At 43.1% G+C, this 17,889-nt stretch overlaps 1 protein-coding gene across 3 annotated transcripts in view; it reads right to left on the bottom strand.

The window, feature by feature from the left end:
- Positions 1 to 272: 272 nt before the first annotated feature.
- TIAL1 (TIA1 cytotoxic granule associated RNA binding protein like 1) overlaps positions 273 to 17,889 on the bottom strand; it is a 43,888-nt gene continuing 26,271 nt past the window's right edge. For 2 of the 3 annotated variants that reach the window (XM_063434988.1, XM_063434987.1), the window contains exons 9-12: positions 17,533 to 17,617; positions 17,135 to 17,258; positions 2,041 to 2,180; positions 273 to 1,933 (exon numbers count right to left, since the gene is read on the bottom strand). In XM_063434988.1, the coding sequence (XP_063291058.1) occupies positions 1,813 to 1,933; positions 2,041 to 2,180; positions 17,135 to 17,258; positions 17,533 to 17,617 (470 nt within the window). In that variant the 3' untranslated portion in view covers positions 273 to 1,812. Of the gene's footprint in view, positions 1,934 to 2,040; positions 2,181 to 17,134; positions 17,259 to 17,528; positions 17,618 to 17,889 lie in introns of those variants that run through there. The other variant, XM_063434989.1, reaches the window with a different exon arrangement.

Below are 17,889 nucleotides of genomic sequence, written 5' to 3'. Positions count from 1 at the left end.
CCTTGTGAGGTTTCATATTAAAGGAACCACATACAAACCTAGTAAAAGCATCAGCAATCCTAAATAGAAGGATATTAAGGCAATTTGCAAGTGGTTTTGAAATGAAAGTGATGAAATGATTCAAAACTCACTCACGATTCCTCCTATTTAAACTCCCTTTACAAAAAGAACCTTTGTACATCACATGCAAATCCGGCCATTAAAACAAATAAAAGATAAAATAAACTTTGTGGAGCTTTTCCCCACCAAACATCACCCAGTGAATTTACAAATTAAACGTTAAAATATTTATTAACTTCATGGTTAAAAAACAAAAACGTGGGGAAAAAAAACAAAAGCACACGACAAAGTTTTATTATTTCATTTGAAACCAACTCAAGATGCTATACAACTTAGAAAAACGAGAGATAAATTCAAACAAGGTATGTACATAGCAAAACATCTGGATGGGGCACAAAATGAAATAAAAACATCCTTCAGGAATCGGGAATTAAGGCTTCTTCTTCAACGATACCCCCTTTAAACATGAAGAGGTTAAGTTTGGAAATTTCCGTACAGTTAGCAGATTCCATCTGAGCGATAGGCCGGCATTACTCGTATATTATGACTGTGATACATGGACACCCCTAATGTGCGATCAGGGAAATAGGATATTTAACAGTACCTGGCTAGGGAAACATAATAAAACTAATTTAAATTGAGTATAACACCAGAGAAAGCAAGAGAAAGATGGTTTCCTAAAAGCGTCGACTGTATGTTGAACAATAAAACTCGAAAACCAAATCCGAGCTTCGTAAAATAAAAAAAATTAAGCAAAAATAAATATTAATCAAGGACCGTGTGCCAGTTAACCTAAAAACATTTTTTTTTTGCTTTGTAACATAAAAGCCGATCTACTAAAAGTTTAATAGAACAGTTCCTAGTTTATAACATTTGACAAGTAAATAGTAAAGTTAAACTTAAAACAATGCCTTGCGATTAGAGTGCCAATAATGATCTCTAATTTCACCTGGCTATGTAGGCTATGGAATAGAAATCATTCTAGCCAGGGCATTATCACCTCCTTCAGAGGCCACGCTAGCTGTGGTAGGGTTTTCTAATAATGTCTGGAGACATGTTATACGATCTGAAGCAGAGTGCAGTAAGTTAAGTATTTCTCAAGAGCACCAGTGAGAAAAAAAAAAAAAAAAAAAAACATAAAAATGCACCTATTCCTTAGAGAACTGAGTGTATTAACCCATACTCCCGGGAGTCCCCACTACCCAGGAGCTTGTGATCCAAGAAATACTAGGTTATGCTACATCACCAGGCATTGTCATTGGTATAGTGAGCAAAGGAAAACAGACCAGTCTGAGCCCTCTTCCCTGACCTCTAACCCAGCTTTCTAAATCCCAAAATGAAGGTGTGAATAAGTAAGAGGAACTTAAACGGGAAAGTCAGGTTCCACAGGCACAACATGCAATTCGTTAGCTGCACCTTTCCAGCCCACCTGATTAATATTTTACATGTTTATACCAGGATCTAAAACATGGCTTTTAATTCATACATTTTGTACATAAAAAGTGAATTTATCAGTCCAGTCCTAAAGAGGAAAAAAAGAAAGGCAAAAACGATTATGTGTCCTTCAAAGCCAAATGGTATTAAAAGGTCCCAAAACAATTTCAGCTTTAAATAAATATTTTCTTCTTGTTTCGGTCATTCTGCCAAACCAGTCGTGTCCTTGCCTGCCATGGTTATTGGTAGCCAGCCGTTATCACTGTTTAATCCACCGATGATATCGGGCACAGTGTACACATGTGGAAGAGTTCTTTGTCACTGTGTTTGATAAGTGGCCATGCTGTACCCAGGGGCATTTGGTATCACTGGAGGCCCCTGTGCCTGTGGTGGTGGCTGAGCACTGAATCCACCCATCCAGGAAGCTGACTGGGATTGTCTGCAATGGGATAATAAGCACAGAATTGCTAAGGTTATACAAAGCTCTGTTACATTGTAACAAAAATCCTTCCGAAGAAACGTGCATGTGTAACAGGAATTACTTACTCGACACCAAAGCTTTGCTGATTCCAGGCTTGCCCATACATGCTGTAAGATGGCACCTGCCAGCCATTGGTCACATACTGTCCATATTGCTGTGGGCTCCCATATACCTGGCTCCACTGACCCCATTGACTATAGTCCACCTGGAAGAGACAATCAAAGTTGGAACAGCTGGCAGACACCAAACCATATTCCAGGACCACATTGTAAGCCTGGTACCCAAAACGAAACCGATCACAACAGTATTCTATAATTAAAGGGACACTATACGCACCCAGGCCACTACAGATTTGTATAACTAGCACTACGGTAGTATCCCTTTAATTATTTTTGGACTAAACCCCTGAGAAGGGGCACTCCAGATCCCTAAAGCACTTTAGCTTACTAAAGAGCTATGTGTGTGAAGAGTGTCTTTACTTTTTAGAATTCTTTATTTTTCTTGTGCATAAAGAACATAAGCGACTACATTGCAAAAACAGGAGTGGTAGGTATAATGATGACATTTAGATACTTAGGTATGGCACAGAAAACAAAAGCACAGTTTTATAAGTAATATGATAGGTCAACAAGCAAGTCACACATGTCTGAGGATGTCAGAGTCGGAGTGTGAAATAGACACGTAAAGCGTGATGTAATTATGTCAAGAAATAGAGTATGCCAGCATTACAAGCTTCATGTGAAAAAAAAAACATCACATCAACAGCAGCCCTGTCAGGCAAGTGAATAACCAAGTTAGCACAAAATAGAACTGTAGTGTTGTAAAGCTGTATGTGTGAAGCATATTGGCGGCACTGCACTCTATTGGAGCAGAGTCAGCCAAGCCAGCATCTTAGGGTTGAACATGTGCTACTCTGTTGCCCGACTGAGAAGTGTTGGATTGTAGGTGAGTGATTGTGGTGGTGGGGACTGGGATAACCCCCACCTGTCCAAAGGGGGGGAGGGGGGGGGGAGAGAAACAACAAGAGGGCTCGCCCACAGCTCAGCTACTGGATTGCAAGCGAGGAGGTTCAGCCATTACTCCCAGCCAGGACCCATGCTAGGCCGCAATTCCACAGTGTAAGAATTCCGCTGTATTCAGGTACGAGAGTGTGCAGGCAGATGTCCGGTAGCTTCAGGACACTAGTATGTTGCAGTGTCAGTCAATTATGGCTGTATTCACGTTTGGCGAATTGGGGAAAAATAAGTGTGGAGCTCACTGTCCATGTGTCTGCCCGACTCGGTGGTCAAGCCCTGCCCCTGAATGTGTCCTCTTTTCAGGTTACAAAAAAGTGCAGATTTCAACAGAAATTGGCACTTTTATAAATTATCCCTGTTACACCCCCTGCCTATCAGACACCCTGTCCTGTTACTTCCTGGTTTGGTTAGCTCAGTGAAGCTAAACTCAAGAGGCAGCACCTGCCTTGCAAAGACTTCTCAGAATTTCCACTCACCCACTAGCCATTGCAAGTGGTAGTTCAGCCCTGTTAAGTAGAAATTGACCCCTGGTCAGTGTGCAATGGACCTGCGAGGCTTTCAGTGGCGAGTAACGTTTAGGTCTGTCTATAGTGCAGTATCTGAAATTATTATTCTTATATTAACCTACATATTTTATAAGATTTAAAGGACCACTGTAGGTGTCGAGACCATCTAAATGAAGTGGTCTGGATGCAGTAGCCCTTTGATTTCAGTCCTGCAATGTAAACCATCTACAACATCGCACTTATGACAAATCACGGCTCGAGTCACTATCTTGCTTTGCATGTAATGCGTCTATCTCATATATTAGTTTCCCCTTTTACGTTGCCTTACTGAAATAAATGAACTTTTGCACGATATTATAATTTTCTGAGTATCACCTGTATACTGCCTCCCTTGGTAAACTCATCAGATTTTTTGGCTTCCTTTATCATTTCCCCTGATCTCTCTCCGCCCATCTTGACTCGAGACTGACTACCTCTCTTCGATTTCCAACTGGATGGCTGCTCGCTTCCTTAAACTCAACCTGTCCAAAACAGAACTTTTGGGCTTTCCTCCCTCTAGTGTTACTACTCCTGTGTCTGCCTCCCTCCAAGTCGACGGCGCTTCCATCACCTCTACCTCGCAGACTCGCTGCCTGGTTGTTCTTTTTTACTCCAACCTCTCATGTCGAATCTATTGACAAGTCCTGTCGCTTCCATCTGAAAAATATAGCACGCACCTGCCCCTATTTAACCCCGGATGCCGCTAGGGTGCTGGTCTATGCTCTTGTTCTCTATTGCCTTGACTACTTCAATACCCTTCTCAGTGGTCTTACATGTTCTCAGATTGCACCGCTGTAATCTATAATGAATGCGGCGGCGAGGCTCATTTTCCTGTTCTGTGGAATTCCCTTCTCTTCTCCGTAAGACATTCACCCAGTCTCCACTCATTCAAAAACTCACTTCAAGAAAGCATATCAATTAAACTGTTAGCAGGTTTTTATCCCCCATGACTCCTCTCCCGCAACTGTCAAAAATTACCTACTAAGCCCTCATTGAATACTTTTCTAACAACCTACTCCGTACCCCTACTTTTACCCTTTGTCTCACTATACCCCACTCCCTCTAGAATGTAAGCTCATTGAGTAGGGCCCTCCACCTCTCTGTTCATGTACGTCCAGTTGTCTGGTTACAATTACATGTCTGTTAGTCCACCCATTCTACAGCACTACGGAATGTGATGGCACTATATAAATAATAATAACAATAATTAGTAGATGCAATGATTTGAATATAGGGCTAGACACACCTCTGGTGACTGTCTTCCTGCACCCATTAGAGGCGCATATGCTGTGAGAAACCAGTCAGTCTCAGTTCGAACATGTCATCTCCTTTGATGCTTCTCATAGAGAGCATTCGATTGGAGGAGCGAGGTGCCTGCTGCGCAAGCACTTCTTGCCCCCAATGTGTATATATATATATATATATATAAACCATAAAAAGTAGGTGCGCAAAATAAATTTATCACTTCAACAATAAAATGTGCAAAGCATGCAAACTTATCTTACAATAAGCTGTAGAAACGCAGGTATATCCATATATTCGGAAAACACCATATATCAAGTGACCAGCTATAAAATTGCAGGTCTATACATAAATTAGGAAAACACCATATATTGAGTGATTTGTGCAGAACAATTACACACTGATCAAAAAATAATAGTGAATAGTAATAAATAATACTTGCACAGGTCAGCTCAGATGGTCCAATCTGAAAATATAAACAGACACAGACCTAGTGCAACACTGTTAAAACGAATAGATATAGCTGGAGAGGAATATTTCAAACTCACAATTGTGGAGTGGTTGTAGTACCACTCCAAACTATCTGGCTCTGGGGGGGATCAGTCCCCTGTAATCGTGGGATCCGGTGGGTAGACAACTGGAAGCAATCACTCGGTAACCGGTCCGTTTACAATTAAAATTCCATTTTATTTCCACATAAAAATTATGTATAAAAATAACATAAAAGTTAAAAATAAGTCTTCCTGTCGCTAGTATGAGGGTTCAACAAGTCCAGAGTTGCACTTTCTGCATAAAACGAAAGTAATAGTTCTCTTACTCTGTCTTCGAATTCTCCCAGTCAGTGAAGATACTTCCGGCTTCCGGTTTCCGGTATCACGCAACGCGTTTCGCCCCGCCTCTTGGGGCTTTCTCAAGCGTAAATGTGGGTGGCTCCCAATGTCCTTTAAATAGTCTCTACCCAATTAGCCAGATTGGCATCTTTATAAGTGTCATTACTTGATCCTGTCATATCATACATATAAAGTGCAAATGTGCTTCAGAAAACCAGCATCTAATGTATCCATTAATCCAGTTATAATTAGTTGAAGATACATACATATGCTAGAACAATATCTAAAAAATGTGCAGTAAAAATGTATTAATGCTTTGAAAATTTATATTGCAAATATATATATACCAAATAAAAGCAACAATATTCTTGGAACAAGATCACTTAACATAGTGTCTGAATACATGTTAAATAAATACATCTTGTGGGGGGATTTAAATATATACATAGGTATGGGTGAAATTAAATACAGCCTAAAATATATTCACCAACTAATGTTAAGCTATCACCAATTTCCCAAAACCAAAAGAGAAGGGGATATCTACTAAACACATACCCATCTGAACACCTTATTATCTCTTTATTAGAAACTACATAAATGTTGAACATTAGCCATACTGATCATATGACCAGAATAACCGTCAGAGAGGGTTAAACTCTAGAAAAAAATGGTGGGTTAAGCACTAGAGAAAAATAAAGGAAATTATACTGATAATATGTCCCAAATATATTAATCCTCTGTCCAAAAATAGCTATCAGAGAGGGTTCAACACTAAAGGAAGTTAGAAGGTCAAACGTTAGAGGAAGTTAGGGGGAAAATATATAGATCATATGTCCCGAATAACTGCCAAAGAGGGTTAAACACTAGGGGAAATTAGAAGGTTAAGCACTAGAGGAAGTTAAAAAGGTCAAAATCGATATTCAGTCCTGTGGGGAATAATGTATCCATATAGTAGGCCCATTTCATCTCTTCCTGCCCAATTTTCTTGATGAAATCGCCTCCTCTCCAGTCTTTATACACTCTTTTTATCCCTGTAAAAGAAAGGCCTGAAGGATCTTGATTGTGTGTCTCCTTAAAATGATTTGAGACACTGTGACTTGTGACCCCCTTCCGGATGTTGTATATATGTTCACGTATTCTCACATAGAGAGGCCGTGTGGTTCTCCCAATATACTGGAGACCACAGGGACATTCTAAGAGGTATATTACATTAGCACTTCGGCATGTAATATGCTCCCTTATGTCGTATTCCTTTTTGTTTTTAGTTGACCGGAATTTGTGTACTACTTTGTCAGTCCGGCGTGTATCTCTGCACCCCAGGCATGTTCTACATTTGTAAAAACCTTTTAGGTCCCCAAATGCATTATTAGTCATCGGTGGAATTTTTTCTTTTAAAAAACTTCTCACCAATGAAGTCTTGAAACTCGGTGCTCCCCTGAAAGTGATATTTGGTTTCTCAGGTAATGTATCTCCAAGATCTTTGTCCATTTTCAGGATATGCCATGATTTGTTAATCACTCGTTTTATTGCTTTATGTTCCGAATTAAAATTAAACACCATTAAATCTTTTGGGGGGTCCTTTCTACTGTTTATAGGTTTTTCCAAAACATCCCTCTGCGTTAGCTTTTCCACCTCATGCCATGTCTTGTTTAGAATATCATCAGGATAATCCTTCTCCTTAAACTTATTCAGTAACTCTTTAGCTTGTATCTGGAAGGTGTTGTCCTCTGTACAATTCCGCCTCAGTCTCAACAGTTGCCCTTTCGGGATACCATTGAGCCAGGGTGAATAGTGGCCACTGTTATACGCCACATAACCATTGGCATCCACCTTCTTAAAGAAGGTTTTTGTTTTCAATGTATTATCCGCTACGTAGATATTCAGGTCTAAAAAATCAATGGCTGAGGGACTGATATTATGGGTAAGTTCAATTCCCCAGTCGTTATGGTTAAGAAACCTCAAGTAGTCTAGAAAGGTGTCTTCAGTACCATTCCATATGAGGAACATATCATCTATGTAACGGCGATAGGCAAGCACGTGTGCACCCCAGCCATGGTCACCATAGATGAAACTTTCCTCCCAATGGGCCATGAATAGGTTGGCATAGCTAGGTGCATACGTGCTGCCCATCGCCGTTCCACGTAACTGTAGAAAAAATGAAGAGTCAAACCAAAAATAATTGTTCTGGAGGGACCACCGAATGCATTCCAAGAGAAACTTCCAGATACAAGCTAAAGAGTTACTGAATAAGTTTAAGGAGAAGGATTATCCTGATGATATTCTAAACAAGACATGGCATGAGGTGGAAAAGCTAACGCAGAGGGATGTTTTGGAAAAACCTATAAACAGTAGAAAGGACCCCCCAAAAGATTTAATGGTGTTTAATTTTAATTCGGAACATAAAGCAATAAAACGAGTGATTAACAAATCATGGCATATCCTGAAAATGGACAAAGATCTTGGAGATACATTACCTGAGAAACCAAATATCACTTTCAGGGGAGCACCGAGTTTCAAGACTTCATTGGTGAGAAGTTTTTTAAAAGAAAAAATTCCACCGATGACTAATAATGCATTTGGGGACCTAAAAGGTTTTTACAAATGTAGAACATGCCTGGGGTGCAGAGATACACGCCGGACTGACAAAGTAGTACACAAATTCCGGTCAACTAAAAACAAAAAGGAATACGACATAAGGGAGCATATTACATGCCGAAGTGCTAATGTAATATACCTCTTAGAATGTCCCTGTGGTCTCCAGTATATTGGGAGAACCACACGGCCTCTCTATGTGAGAATACGTGAACATATATACAACATCCGGAAGGGGGTCACAAGTCACAGTGTCTCAAATCATTTTAAGGAGACACACAATCAAGATCCTTCAGGCCTTTCTTTTACAGGGATAAAAAGAGTGTATAAAGACTGGAGAGGAGGCGATTTCATCAAGAAAATTGGGCAGGAAGAGATGAAATGGGCCTACTATATGGATACATTATTCCCCACAGGACTGAATATCGATTTTGACCTTTTTAACTTCCTCTAGTGCTTAACCTTCTAATTTCCCCTAGTGTTTAACCCTCTTTGGCAGTTATTCGGGACATATGATCTATATATTTTCCCCCTAACTTCCTCTAACGTTTGACCTTCTAACTTCCTTTAGTGTTGAACCCTCTCTGATAGCTATTTTTGGACAGAGGATTAATATATTTGGGACATATTATCAGTATAATTTCCTTTATTTTTCTCTAGTGCTTAACCCACCATTTTTTTCTAGAGTTTAACCCTCTCTGACGGTTATTCTGGTCATATGATCAGTATGGCTAATGTTCAACATTTATGTAGTTTCTAATAAAGAGATAATAAGGTGTTCAGATGGGTATGTGTTTAGTAGATATCCCCTTCTCTTTTGGTTTTGGGAAATTAGTGATAGCTTAACATTAGTTGGTGAATATATTTTAGGCTGTATTTAATTTCACCCATACCTATGTATATATTTAAATCCCCCCACAAGATGTATTTATTTAACATGTATTCAGACACTATGTTAAGTGATCTTGTTCCAAGAATATTGTTGCTTTTATTTGGTATATATATATTTGCAATATAAATTTTCAAAGCATTAATACATTTTTACTGCACATTTTTTAGATATTGTTCTAGCATATGTATGTATCTTCAACTAATTATAACTGGATTAATGGATACATTAGATGCTGGTTTTCTGAAGCACATTTGCACTTTATATGTATGATATGACAGGATCAAGTAATGACACTTATAAAGATGCCAATCTGGCTAATTGGGTAGAGACTATTTAAAGGACATTGGGAGCCACCCACATTTACGCTTGAGAAAGCCCCAAGAGGCGGGGCGAAACGCGTTGCGTGATACCGGAAACCGGAAGCCGGAAGTATCTTCACTGACTGGGAGAATTCGAAGACAGAGTAAGAGAACTATTACTTTCGTTTTATGCAGAAAGTGCAACTCTGGACTTGTTGAACCCTCATACTAGCGACAGGAAGACTTATTTTTAACTTTTATGTTATTTTTATACATAATTTTTATGTGGAAATAAAATGGAATTTTAATTGTAAACGGACCGGTTACCGAGTGATTGCTTCCAGTTGTCTACCCACCGGATCCCACGATTACAGGGGACTGATCCCCCCCAGAGCCAGATAGTTTGGAGTGGTACTACAACCACTCCACAATTGTGAGTTTGAAATATTCCTCTCCAGCTATATCTATTCGTTTTAACAGTGTTGCACTAGGTCTGTGTCTGTTTATATTTTCAGATTGGACCATCTGAGCTGACCTGTGCAAGTATTATTTATTACTATTCACTATTATTTTTTGATCAGTGTGTAATTGTTCTGCACAAATCACTCAATATATGGTGTTTTCCTAATTTATGTATAGACCTGCAATTTTATAGCTGGTCACTTGATATATGGTGTTTTCCGAATATATGGATATACCTGCGTTTCTACAGCTTATTGTAAGATAAGTTTGCATGCTTTGCACATTTTATTGTTGAAGTGATAAATTTATTTTGCGCACCTACTTTTTATGGTTTATGTCTTACTTGGTGAATTGTATCAGATCCCCTTGTAGGTTGCTGCATTTATTTGTTTAATTTGTTTTCTCCATACTTCTGCGCCATCCTATTCTATTTACACTCTATATATATATATAAAACAAACAAAAAAATATGTTGCACAAGAGCGAGTGGTTGCATTGGCGGTGTCTCGGTGCTGGAAAAATGTGAATAAAAAGGAAATACTTTCACGACTATAGTTTCTCTTTACCACAACATATAGGTGAAATCCTTTACCTGGTCTGCTAACAAACAATAATGGCTACTCTTTCTTGAATAGAGCTATTGGGTGGGTACCCACACAATTATTATATTTATATAGCGCCAACAAATTCCGTATCGCTTTAAAATGGGTGGACTAACAAATGTGATTGTAATCAGACAAGTTTGAAACACAGAAACAGAGGGATTGAGGGCCCTGCTCAGTGAGCTTACATGTTAGAGGGAGTGGGATATAGTGACACAGTAACAGAGGGATTGAGGGCCCTGCTCAGTGAGTTTACATGTTAGAGGGAGTGGGGTTTAGTAACACAGTAACAGAGGGATTGATGGCATTGCTCAGTGAGTTTACATGTTAGAGGGAGTGGGGTATAGTGACAGTAACAGAGGGATTGAGGGCCTGCTCAGTGAGGTTACATGTTAGAGGGAGTGGGGTATATTGACAGTAACAGAGGGATTGAGGGCCTGCTCAGTGAGTTTACATGTTAGAGGGAGTGGGGTATATTGACAGTAACAGAGGGATTGAGGGCCTGCTCAGTGAGTTTACATGTTAGAGGGAGTGGGGTATATTGACAGTAACAGAGGGATTGAGGGCCCTGCTCAGTGAGGTTACATGTTAGAGGGAGTGGGGTATAGTGACACAGTAACAGAGGGATTGAAGCCCTGCTCAGTGAACTTACATGTTAGAGGGAGTGGGGTATAGTGACAGTAACAGAGGGATTGAGGGCCTGCTCAGTGAGTTTACATGTTAGAGGGAGTGGGGTATAGTGACACAGTAACAGAGGGATTGAGGGCCCTGCTCAGTGAGTTTACATGTTAGAGGGAGTGGGGTATAGTGACAGTAACAGAGGGATTGAGGGCCTGCTCAGTGAGCTTACATGTTAGAGGGAGTGGGGTATAGTGACACAGTAACAGAGGGATTAAGGGCCTGCTCAGTGAGTTTACATGTTAGAGGGAGTGGGGTATAGTGACACAGTAACAGAGGGATTGAGGGCCTGCTCAGTGAGTTTACATGCTAGAGGGAGTGGGGTATAGTGACACAGTAACAGAGGGATTGAGGGCCTGCTCAGTGAGCGTACATGTTAGAGGGAGTGGGGTATAGTGACACAGTAACAGAGGGATTGAAGCCCTGCTCAGTGAGTTTACATGTTAGAGGGAGTGGGGTATAGTGACACAGTAACAGAGGGATTGAAGCCCTGCTCAGTGAACTTACATGTTAGAGGGAGTGGGGTATAGTGACAGTAACAGAGGGATTGAGGGCCTGCTCAGTGAGTTTACATGTTAGAGGGAGTGGGGTATAGTGACACAGTAACAGAGGGATTGAGGGCCCTGCTCAGTGAGTTTACATGTTAGAGGGAGTGGGGTATAGTGACAGTAACAGAGGGATTGAGGGCCTGCTCAGTGAGCTTACATGTTAGAGGGAGTGGGGTATAGTGACACAGTAACAGAGGGATTAAGGGCCTGCTCAGTGAGTTTACATGTTAGAGGGAGTGGGGTATAGTGACACAGTAACAGAGGGATTGAGGGCCTGCTCAGTGAGTTTACATGCTAGAGGGAGTGGGGTATAGTGACACAGTAACAGAGGGATTGAGGGCCTGCTCAGTGAGCGTACATGTTAGAGGGAGTGGGGTATAGTGACACAGTAACAGAAGGATTGAGGCCCTGCTCAGTGAGTTTACATGTTAGAGGGAGTAGGGTATAGTGACACAGTAACAGAGGGATTGAGGGCCCTGCTCAGTGAGCTTACATGTTAGAGGGAGTGGGGTATAGTGACACAGTAACAGAGGGATTGAGGCCCTGCTCAGTGAGTTTACATGTTAGAGGGAGTGGGGTATAGTGACACAGTAACAGAGGGATTGAGGGCCCTGCTCAGTGAGTTTACATGTTAGAGGGAGTGGGGTATAGTGACAGTAACAGAGGGATTGAGGGCCTGCTCAGTGAGCGTACATGTTAGAGGGAGTGAGGTATAGTGACACAGTAACAGAGGGATTGAGGCCCTGCTCAGTGAGTTTACATGTTAGATGGAGTGGGGTATAGTGACAGTAACAGAGGGATTGAGGCCCTGCTCAGTGAGTTTACATGTTAGAGGGAGTAGGGTATAGTGACACAGTAACAGAGGGATTGAGGCCCTGCTCAGTGAGTTTACATGTTAGAGGGAGTAGGGTATAGTGACAGTAACAGAGGGATTGAGGGTCCTGCTCAGTGAGTTTACATGTTAGAGGGAGTGGGGTATCGTGACACAGTAACAGAGGGATTGAGGGCCTGCTCAGTGAGCTTACATGTTAGAGGGAGTGGGGTATAGTGACAGTAACAGAGGGATTGAGGGCCCTGCTCAGTGAGCTTACATGTTAGAGGGAGTGGGGTATAGTGACACAGTAACAGAGGGATTGAGGCCCTGCTCAGTGAGTTTACATGTTAGAGGGAGTGGGGTATAGTGACACAGTAACAGAGGGATTGAGGGCCCTGCTCAGTGAGTTTACATGTTAGAGGGAGTGGGGTATAGTGACAGTAACAGAGGGATTGAGGGCCTGCTCAGTGAGCTTACATGTTAGAGGGAGTGGGGTATAGTGACACAGTAACAGAGGGATTAAGGGCCTGCTCAGTGAGTTTACATGTTAGAGGGAGTGGGGTATAGTGACACAGTAACAGAGGGATTGAGGGCCTGCTCAGTGAGTTTACATGCTAGAGGGAGTGGGGTATAGTGACACAGTAACAGAGGGATTGAGGGCCTGCTCAGTGAGCGTACATGTTAGAGGGAGTGGGGTATAGTGACACAGTAACAGAGGGATTGAGGCCCTGCTCAGTGAGTTTACATGTTAGAGGGAGTAGGGTATAGTGACACAGTAACAGAGGGATTGAGGGCCCTGCTCAGTGAGCTTACATGTTAGAGGGAGTGGGGTATAGTGACACAGTAACAGAGGGATTGAGGCCCTGCTCAGTGAGCGTACATGTTAGAGGGAGTGGGGTATAGTGACACAGTAACAGAGGGATTGAGGCCCTGCTCAGTGAGTTTACATGTTAGAGGGAGTGGGGTATAGTGACAGTAACAGAGGGATTGAGGGCCTGCTCAGTGAGCGTACATGTTAGAGGGAGTGAGGTATAGTGACACAGTAACAGAGGGATTGAGGCCCTGCTCAGTGAGTTTACATGTTAGATGGAGTGGGGTATAGTGACAGTAACAGAGGGATTGAGGGTCCTGCTCAGTGAGTTTACATGTTCGAGGGAGTGGGGTATCCGTTTCCCAGTAACAGAGGGATTGAGGGCCTGCTCAGTGAGCTTACATGTTAGAGGGAGTGGGGTATAGTGACAGTAACAGAGGGATTGAGGGCCCTGCTCAGTGAGCTTACATGTTAGAGGGAGTGGGGTATAGTGACAGTAACAGAGGGATTGAGGGCCCTGCTCAGTGAGCTTACATGTTAGAGGGAGTGGGGTATAGTGACAGTAACAGAGGGATTGAGGGCCTGCTCAGTGAGTTTACATGTTAGATGGAGTGGGGTATAGTGACACAGTAACAGAGGGATTGAGGGCCCTGCTCAGTGAGTTTACATGTTAGAGGGAGTGGGGTATAGTGACAGTAACAGAGGGATTGAGGGCCTGCTCAGTGAGCTTACATGTTAGAGGGAGTGGGGTATAGTGACACAGTAACAGAGGGATTAAGGGCCTGCTCAGTGAGTTTACATGTTAGAGGGAGTGGGGTATAGTGACACAGTAACAGAGGGATTGAGGGCCTGCTCAGTGAGCGTACATGTTAGAGGGAGTGGGGTATAGTGACACAGTAACAGAGGGATTGAGGGCCTGCTCAGTGAGCTTACATGTTAGAGGGAGTGGGGTATAGTGACACAGTAACAGAGGGATTAAGGGCCTGCTCAGTGAGTTTACATGTTAGAGGGAGTGGGGTATAGTGACACAGTAACAGAGGGATTGAGGGCCTGCTCAGTGAGCGTACATGTTAGAGGGAGTGGGGTATAGTGACACAGTAACAGAGGGATTGAGGGCCCTGCTCAGTGAGCTTACATGTTAGAGGGAGTGGGGTATAGTGACACAGTAACAGAGGGATTGAGGCCCTGCTCAGTGAGCGTACATGTTAGAGGGAGTGGGGTATAGTGACACAGTAACAGAGGGATTGAGGCCCTGCTCAGTGAGCTTACATGTTAGAGGGAGTGGGGTATAGTGACAGTAACAGAGGGATTGAGGGCCTGCTCAGTGAGCGTACATGTTAGAGGGAGTGAGGTATAGTGACACAGTAACAGAGGGATTGAGGCCCTGCTCAGTGAGTTTACATGTTAGATGGAGTGGGGTATAGTGACAGTAACAGAGGGATTGAGGGTCCTGCTCAGTGAGTTTACATGTTAGAGGGAGTGGGGTATCGTGACACAGTAACAGAGGGATTGAGGGCCTGCTCAGTGAGCTTACATGTTAGAGGGAGTGGGGTATAGTGACAGTAACAGAGGGATTGAGGGCCCTGCTCAGTGAGCTTACATGTTAGAGGGAGTGGGGTATAGTGACAGTAACAGAGGGATTGAGGGCCCTGCTCAGTGAGCTTACATGTTAGAGGGAGTGGGGTATAGTGACAGTAACAGAGGGATTGAGGGCCTGCTCAGTGAGTTTACATGTTAGATGGAGTGGGGTATAGTGACACAGTAACAGAGGGATTGAGGGCCCTGCTCAGTGAGTTTACATGTTAGAGGGAGTGGGGTATAGAGACACAGTAACAGAGGGATTGAGGGCCTGCTCAGTGAGTTTACATGTTAGAGGGAGTGGGGTATAGTGACACAGTAACAGAGGGATTGAGGGCCTGCTCAGTGAGCTTACATGTTAGAGGGAGTGGGGTATAGTGACACAGTAACAGAGGGATTGAGGGCCTGCTCAGTGAGTTTACATGTTAGAGGGAGTGGGGTATAGTGACAGTAACAGAGGGATTGAGGGCCTGCTCAGTGAGTTTACATGTTAGAGGGAGAGGGGTATAGTGACACAGTAACAGAGGGATTGAGGGCCTGCTCAGTGAGTTTACATGTTAGAGGGAGTGGGGTATAGTGACAGTAACAGAGGGATTGAGGCCCTGCTCAGTGAGTTTACATGTTAGAGGGAGTGGGGTATAGAGACACAATAACAGAGGGATTGAGGGCCTGCTCAGTGAGCTTACATGTTAGAGGGAGTGGGGTATAGTGACACAGTAACAGAGGGATTGAGGGCCTGCTCAGTGAGTTTACATGTTAGAGGGAGTGGGGTATAGTGACAGTAACAGAGGGATTGAGGGCCTGCTCAGTGAGTTTACATGTTAGAGGGAGAGGGGTATAGTGACACAGTAACAGAGGGATTGAGGGCCTGCTCAGTGAGTTTACATGTTAGAGGGAGTGGGGTATAGTGACAGTAACAGAGGGATTGAGGCCCTGCTCAGTGAGTTTTCATGTTAGAGGGAGTGGGGTATAGTGACACAGTAACAGAGGGATTGAGGGCCCTGCTCAGTGAGCTTACATGATAGAAGGAATGGGGTAAAGTGACACAGTAACAGAGGGATTGAGGGCCTGCTCAGTGAGTTTACATGTTAGAGGGAGTGGGGTATAGTGACAGTAACAGAGGGATTGAGGGCCTGCTCAGTGAGTTTACATGTTAGAGGGAGAGGGGTATAGTGACACAGTAACAGAGGGATTGAGGCTCTGCTCAGTAAGTTTACATGTTAGAGGGAGTGAGGTATAGTGACACAGTAACAGAGGGATTGAGGGCCCTGCTCAGTGAGTTTACATGTTAGAGGGAGTGGGGTATAGTGACAGTAACAGAGGGATTGAGGCCCTGCTCAGTGAGTTTTCATGTTAGAGGGAGTGGGGTATAGTGACACAGTAACAGAGGGATTGAGGGCCTGCTCAGTGAGTTTACATGTTAGAGGGAGTGGGGTATAGTGACAGTAACAGAGGGATTGAGGCCCTGCTCAGTGAGTTTACATGTTAGAGGGAGTGGGGTATAGTGACACAGTAACAGAGGGATTGAGGGCCTGCTCAGTGAGCTTACATGTTAGAGGGAGTGGGGTATAGTGACACAGTAACAGAGGGATTGAGGGCCTGCTCAGTGAGTTTACATGTTAGAGGGAGTGGGGTATAGTGACAGTAACAGAGGGATTGAGGGCCTGCTCAGTGAGTTTACATGTTAGAGGGAGTGGGGTATAGTGACACAGTAACAGAGGGATTGAGGCTCTGCTCAGTAAGTTTACATGTTAGAGGGAGTGAGGTATAGTGACACAGTAACAGAGGGATTGAGGGCCCTGCTCGGTGAGTTTACATGTTAGAGGGAGTGGGGTATAGTGACAGTAACAGAGGGATTGAGGCCCTGCTCAGTGAGTTTTCATGTTAGAGGGAGTGGGGTATAGTGACACAGTAACAGAGGGATTGAGGGCCCTGCTCAGTGAGCTTACATGATAGAAGGAATGGGGTAAAGTGACACAAAAGGTAAGGGAAGTATTAGGGAAGTAGATTGGTAGAATAGTATTCAATGAAGATTGTGTGTTTTTTTTTTTAAATGACAATTGCAGTAGATGAATCAGTTGGGAGCCATTAACAGTGTAATTGATACACTTTAGTGTTTTTAATGATTTTTAGAAGGACTTGAGACAAGGTGAACGTCTAATTGAAAAGGGGACAATGACTGGTACAGCTGGGCTGTAGAATGTTTGTGTATATATGTTGGCTTGTCTGTTGCATAGCACGTTGACATACCTGCTGAAAGCTTTTAGTCATGTCCGCAGTTTCTTTACCCCAATAACATTTTACAACATGGCCTTCTATAGTCGTTCCGTTCACAGACACTATGGCATGTGCAGCACTGTCATGGGTAGCAAACCTAAAATACAACAAACAAATCAAACAAACTGAACGCCAGAGCTGGAACGCAGGGAGAGCGTTATCCTGGGGGCAGCTCGAGTGATGGTAACTGGACACAGGGAGAGCGTTATCCTGGGGGCAGCTCGAGTGATGGTAACTGGACACAGGGAGAGCGTTATCCTGGGGGCAGCTCGAGTGATGGTAACTGCACACAGGGAGAGCGTTATCCTGGGGGCAGCTCGAGTGATGGTAACTGCACACAGGGACAGATGGGATGGTAGAATGCCGCTCACCTGATGAAGGAATAGCCTTTTTCTGGAAAGACCCTAATTTCCATGATTTGCCCAAATACACCAAATGTTTGCCGCATTAGTTGGTCTGAAAAGAAGAGGATCATAGAACAAAATAAAACCCAAAGTAATTGACAGAAATCCATGCCTGCATTATGGTCAGACACCAGATGGATCCAGTGATGAAGCATTACTTCTTTCATACTGTGGTCGTTGGACAATAACCATCTCAGCAGCCAAGTCTTACAATTAAAGGACAGACAAGGCCAATGAGACAAAAGTCACAAGTCATAAAAAGGGGACCCAAGAAATGTAGCTATCAGCCTCCACCCGCACGCTTTGTAGTATGTATACGGTAAT

Source organism: Pelobates fuscus, chromosome 10 (genome assembly GCF_036172605.1).
Source record: "Pelobates fuscus isolate aPelFus1 chromosome 10, aPelFus1.pri, whole genome shotgun sequence".
NCBI classification, from domain to species: domain Eukaryota; kingdom Metazoa; phylum Chordata; class Amphibia; order Anura; family Pelobatidae; genus Pelobates; species Pelobates fuscus.
This window is presented reverse-complemented; position numbering and strand designations above follow the sequence as displayed.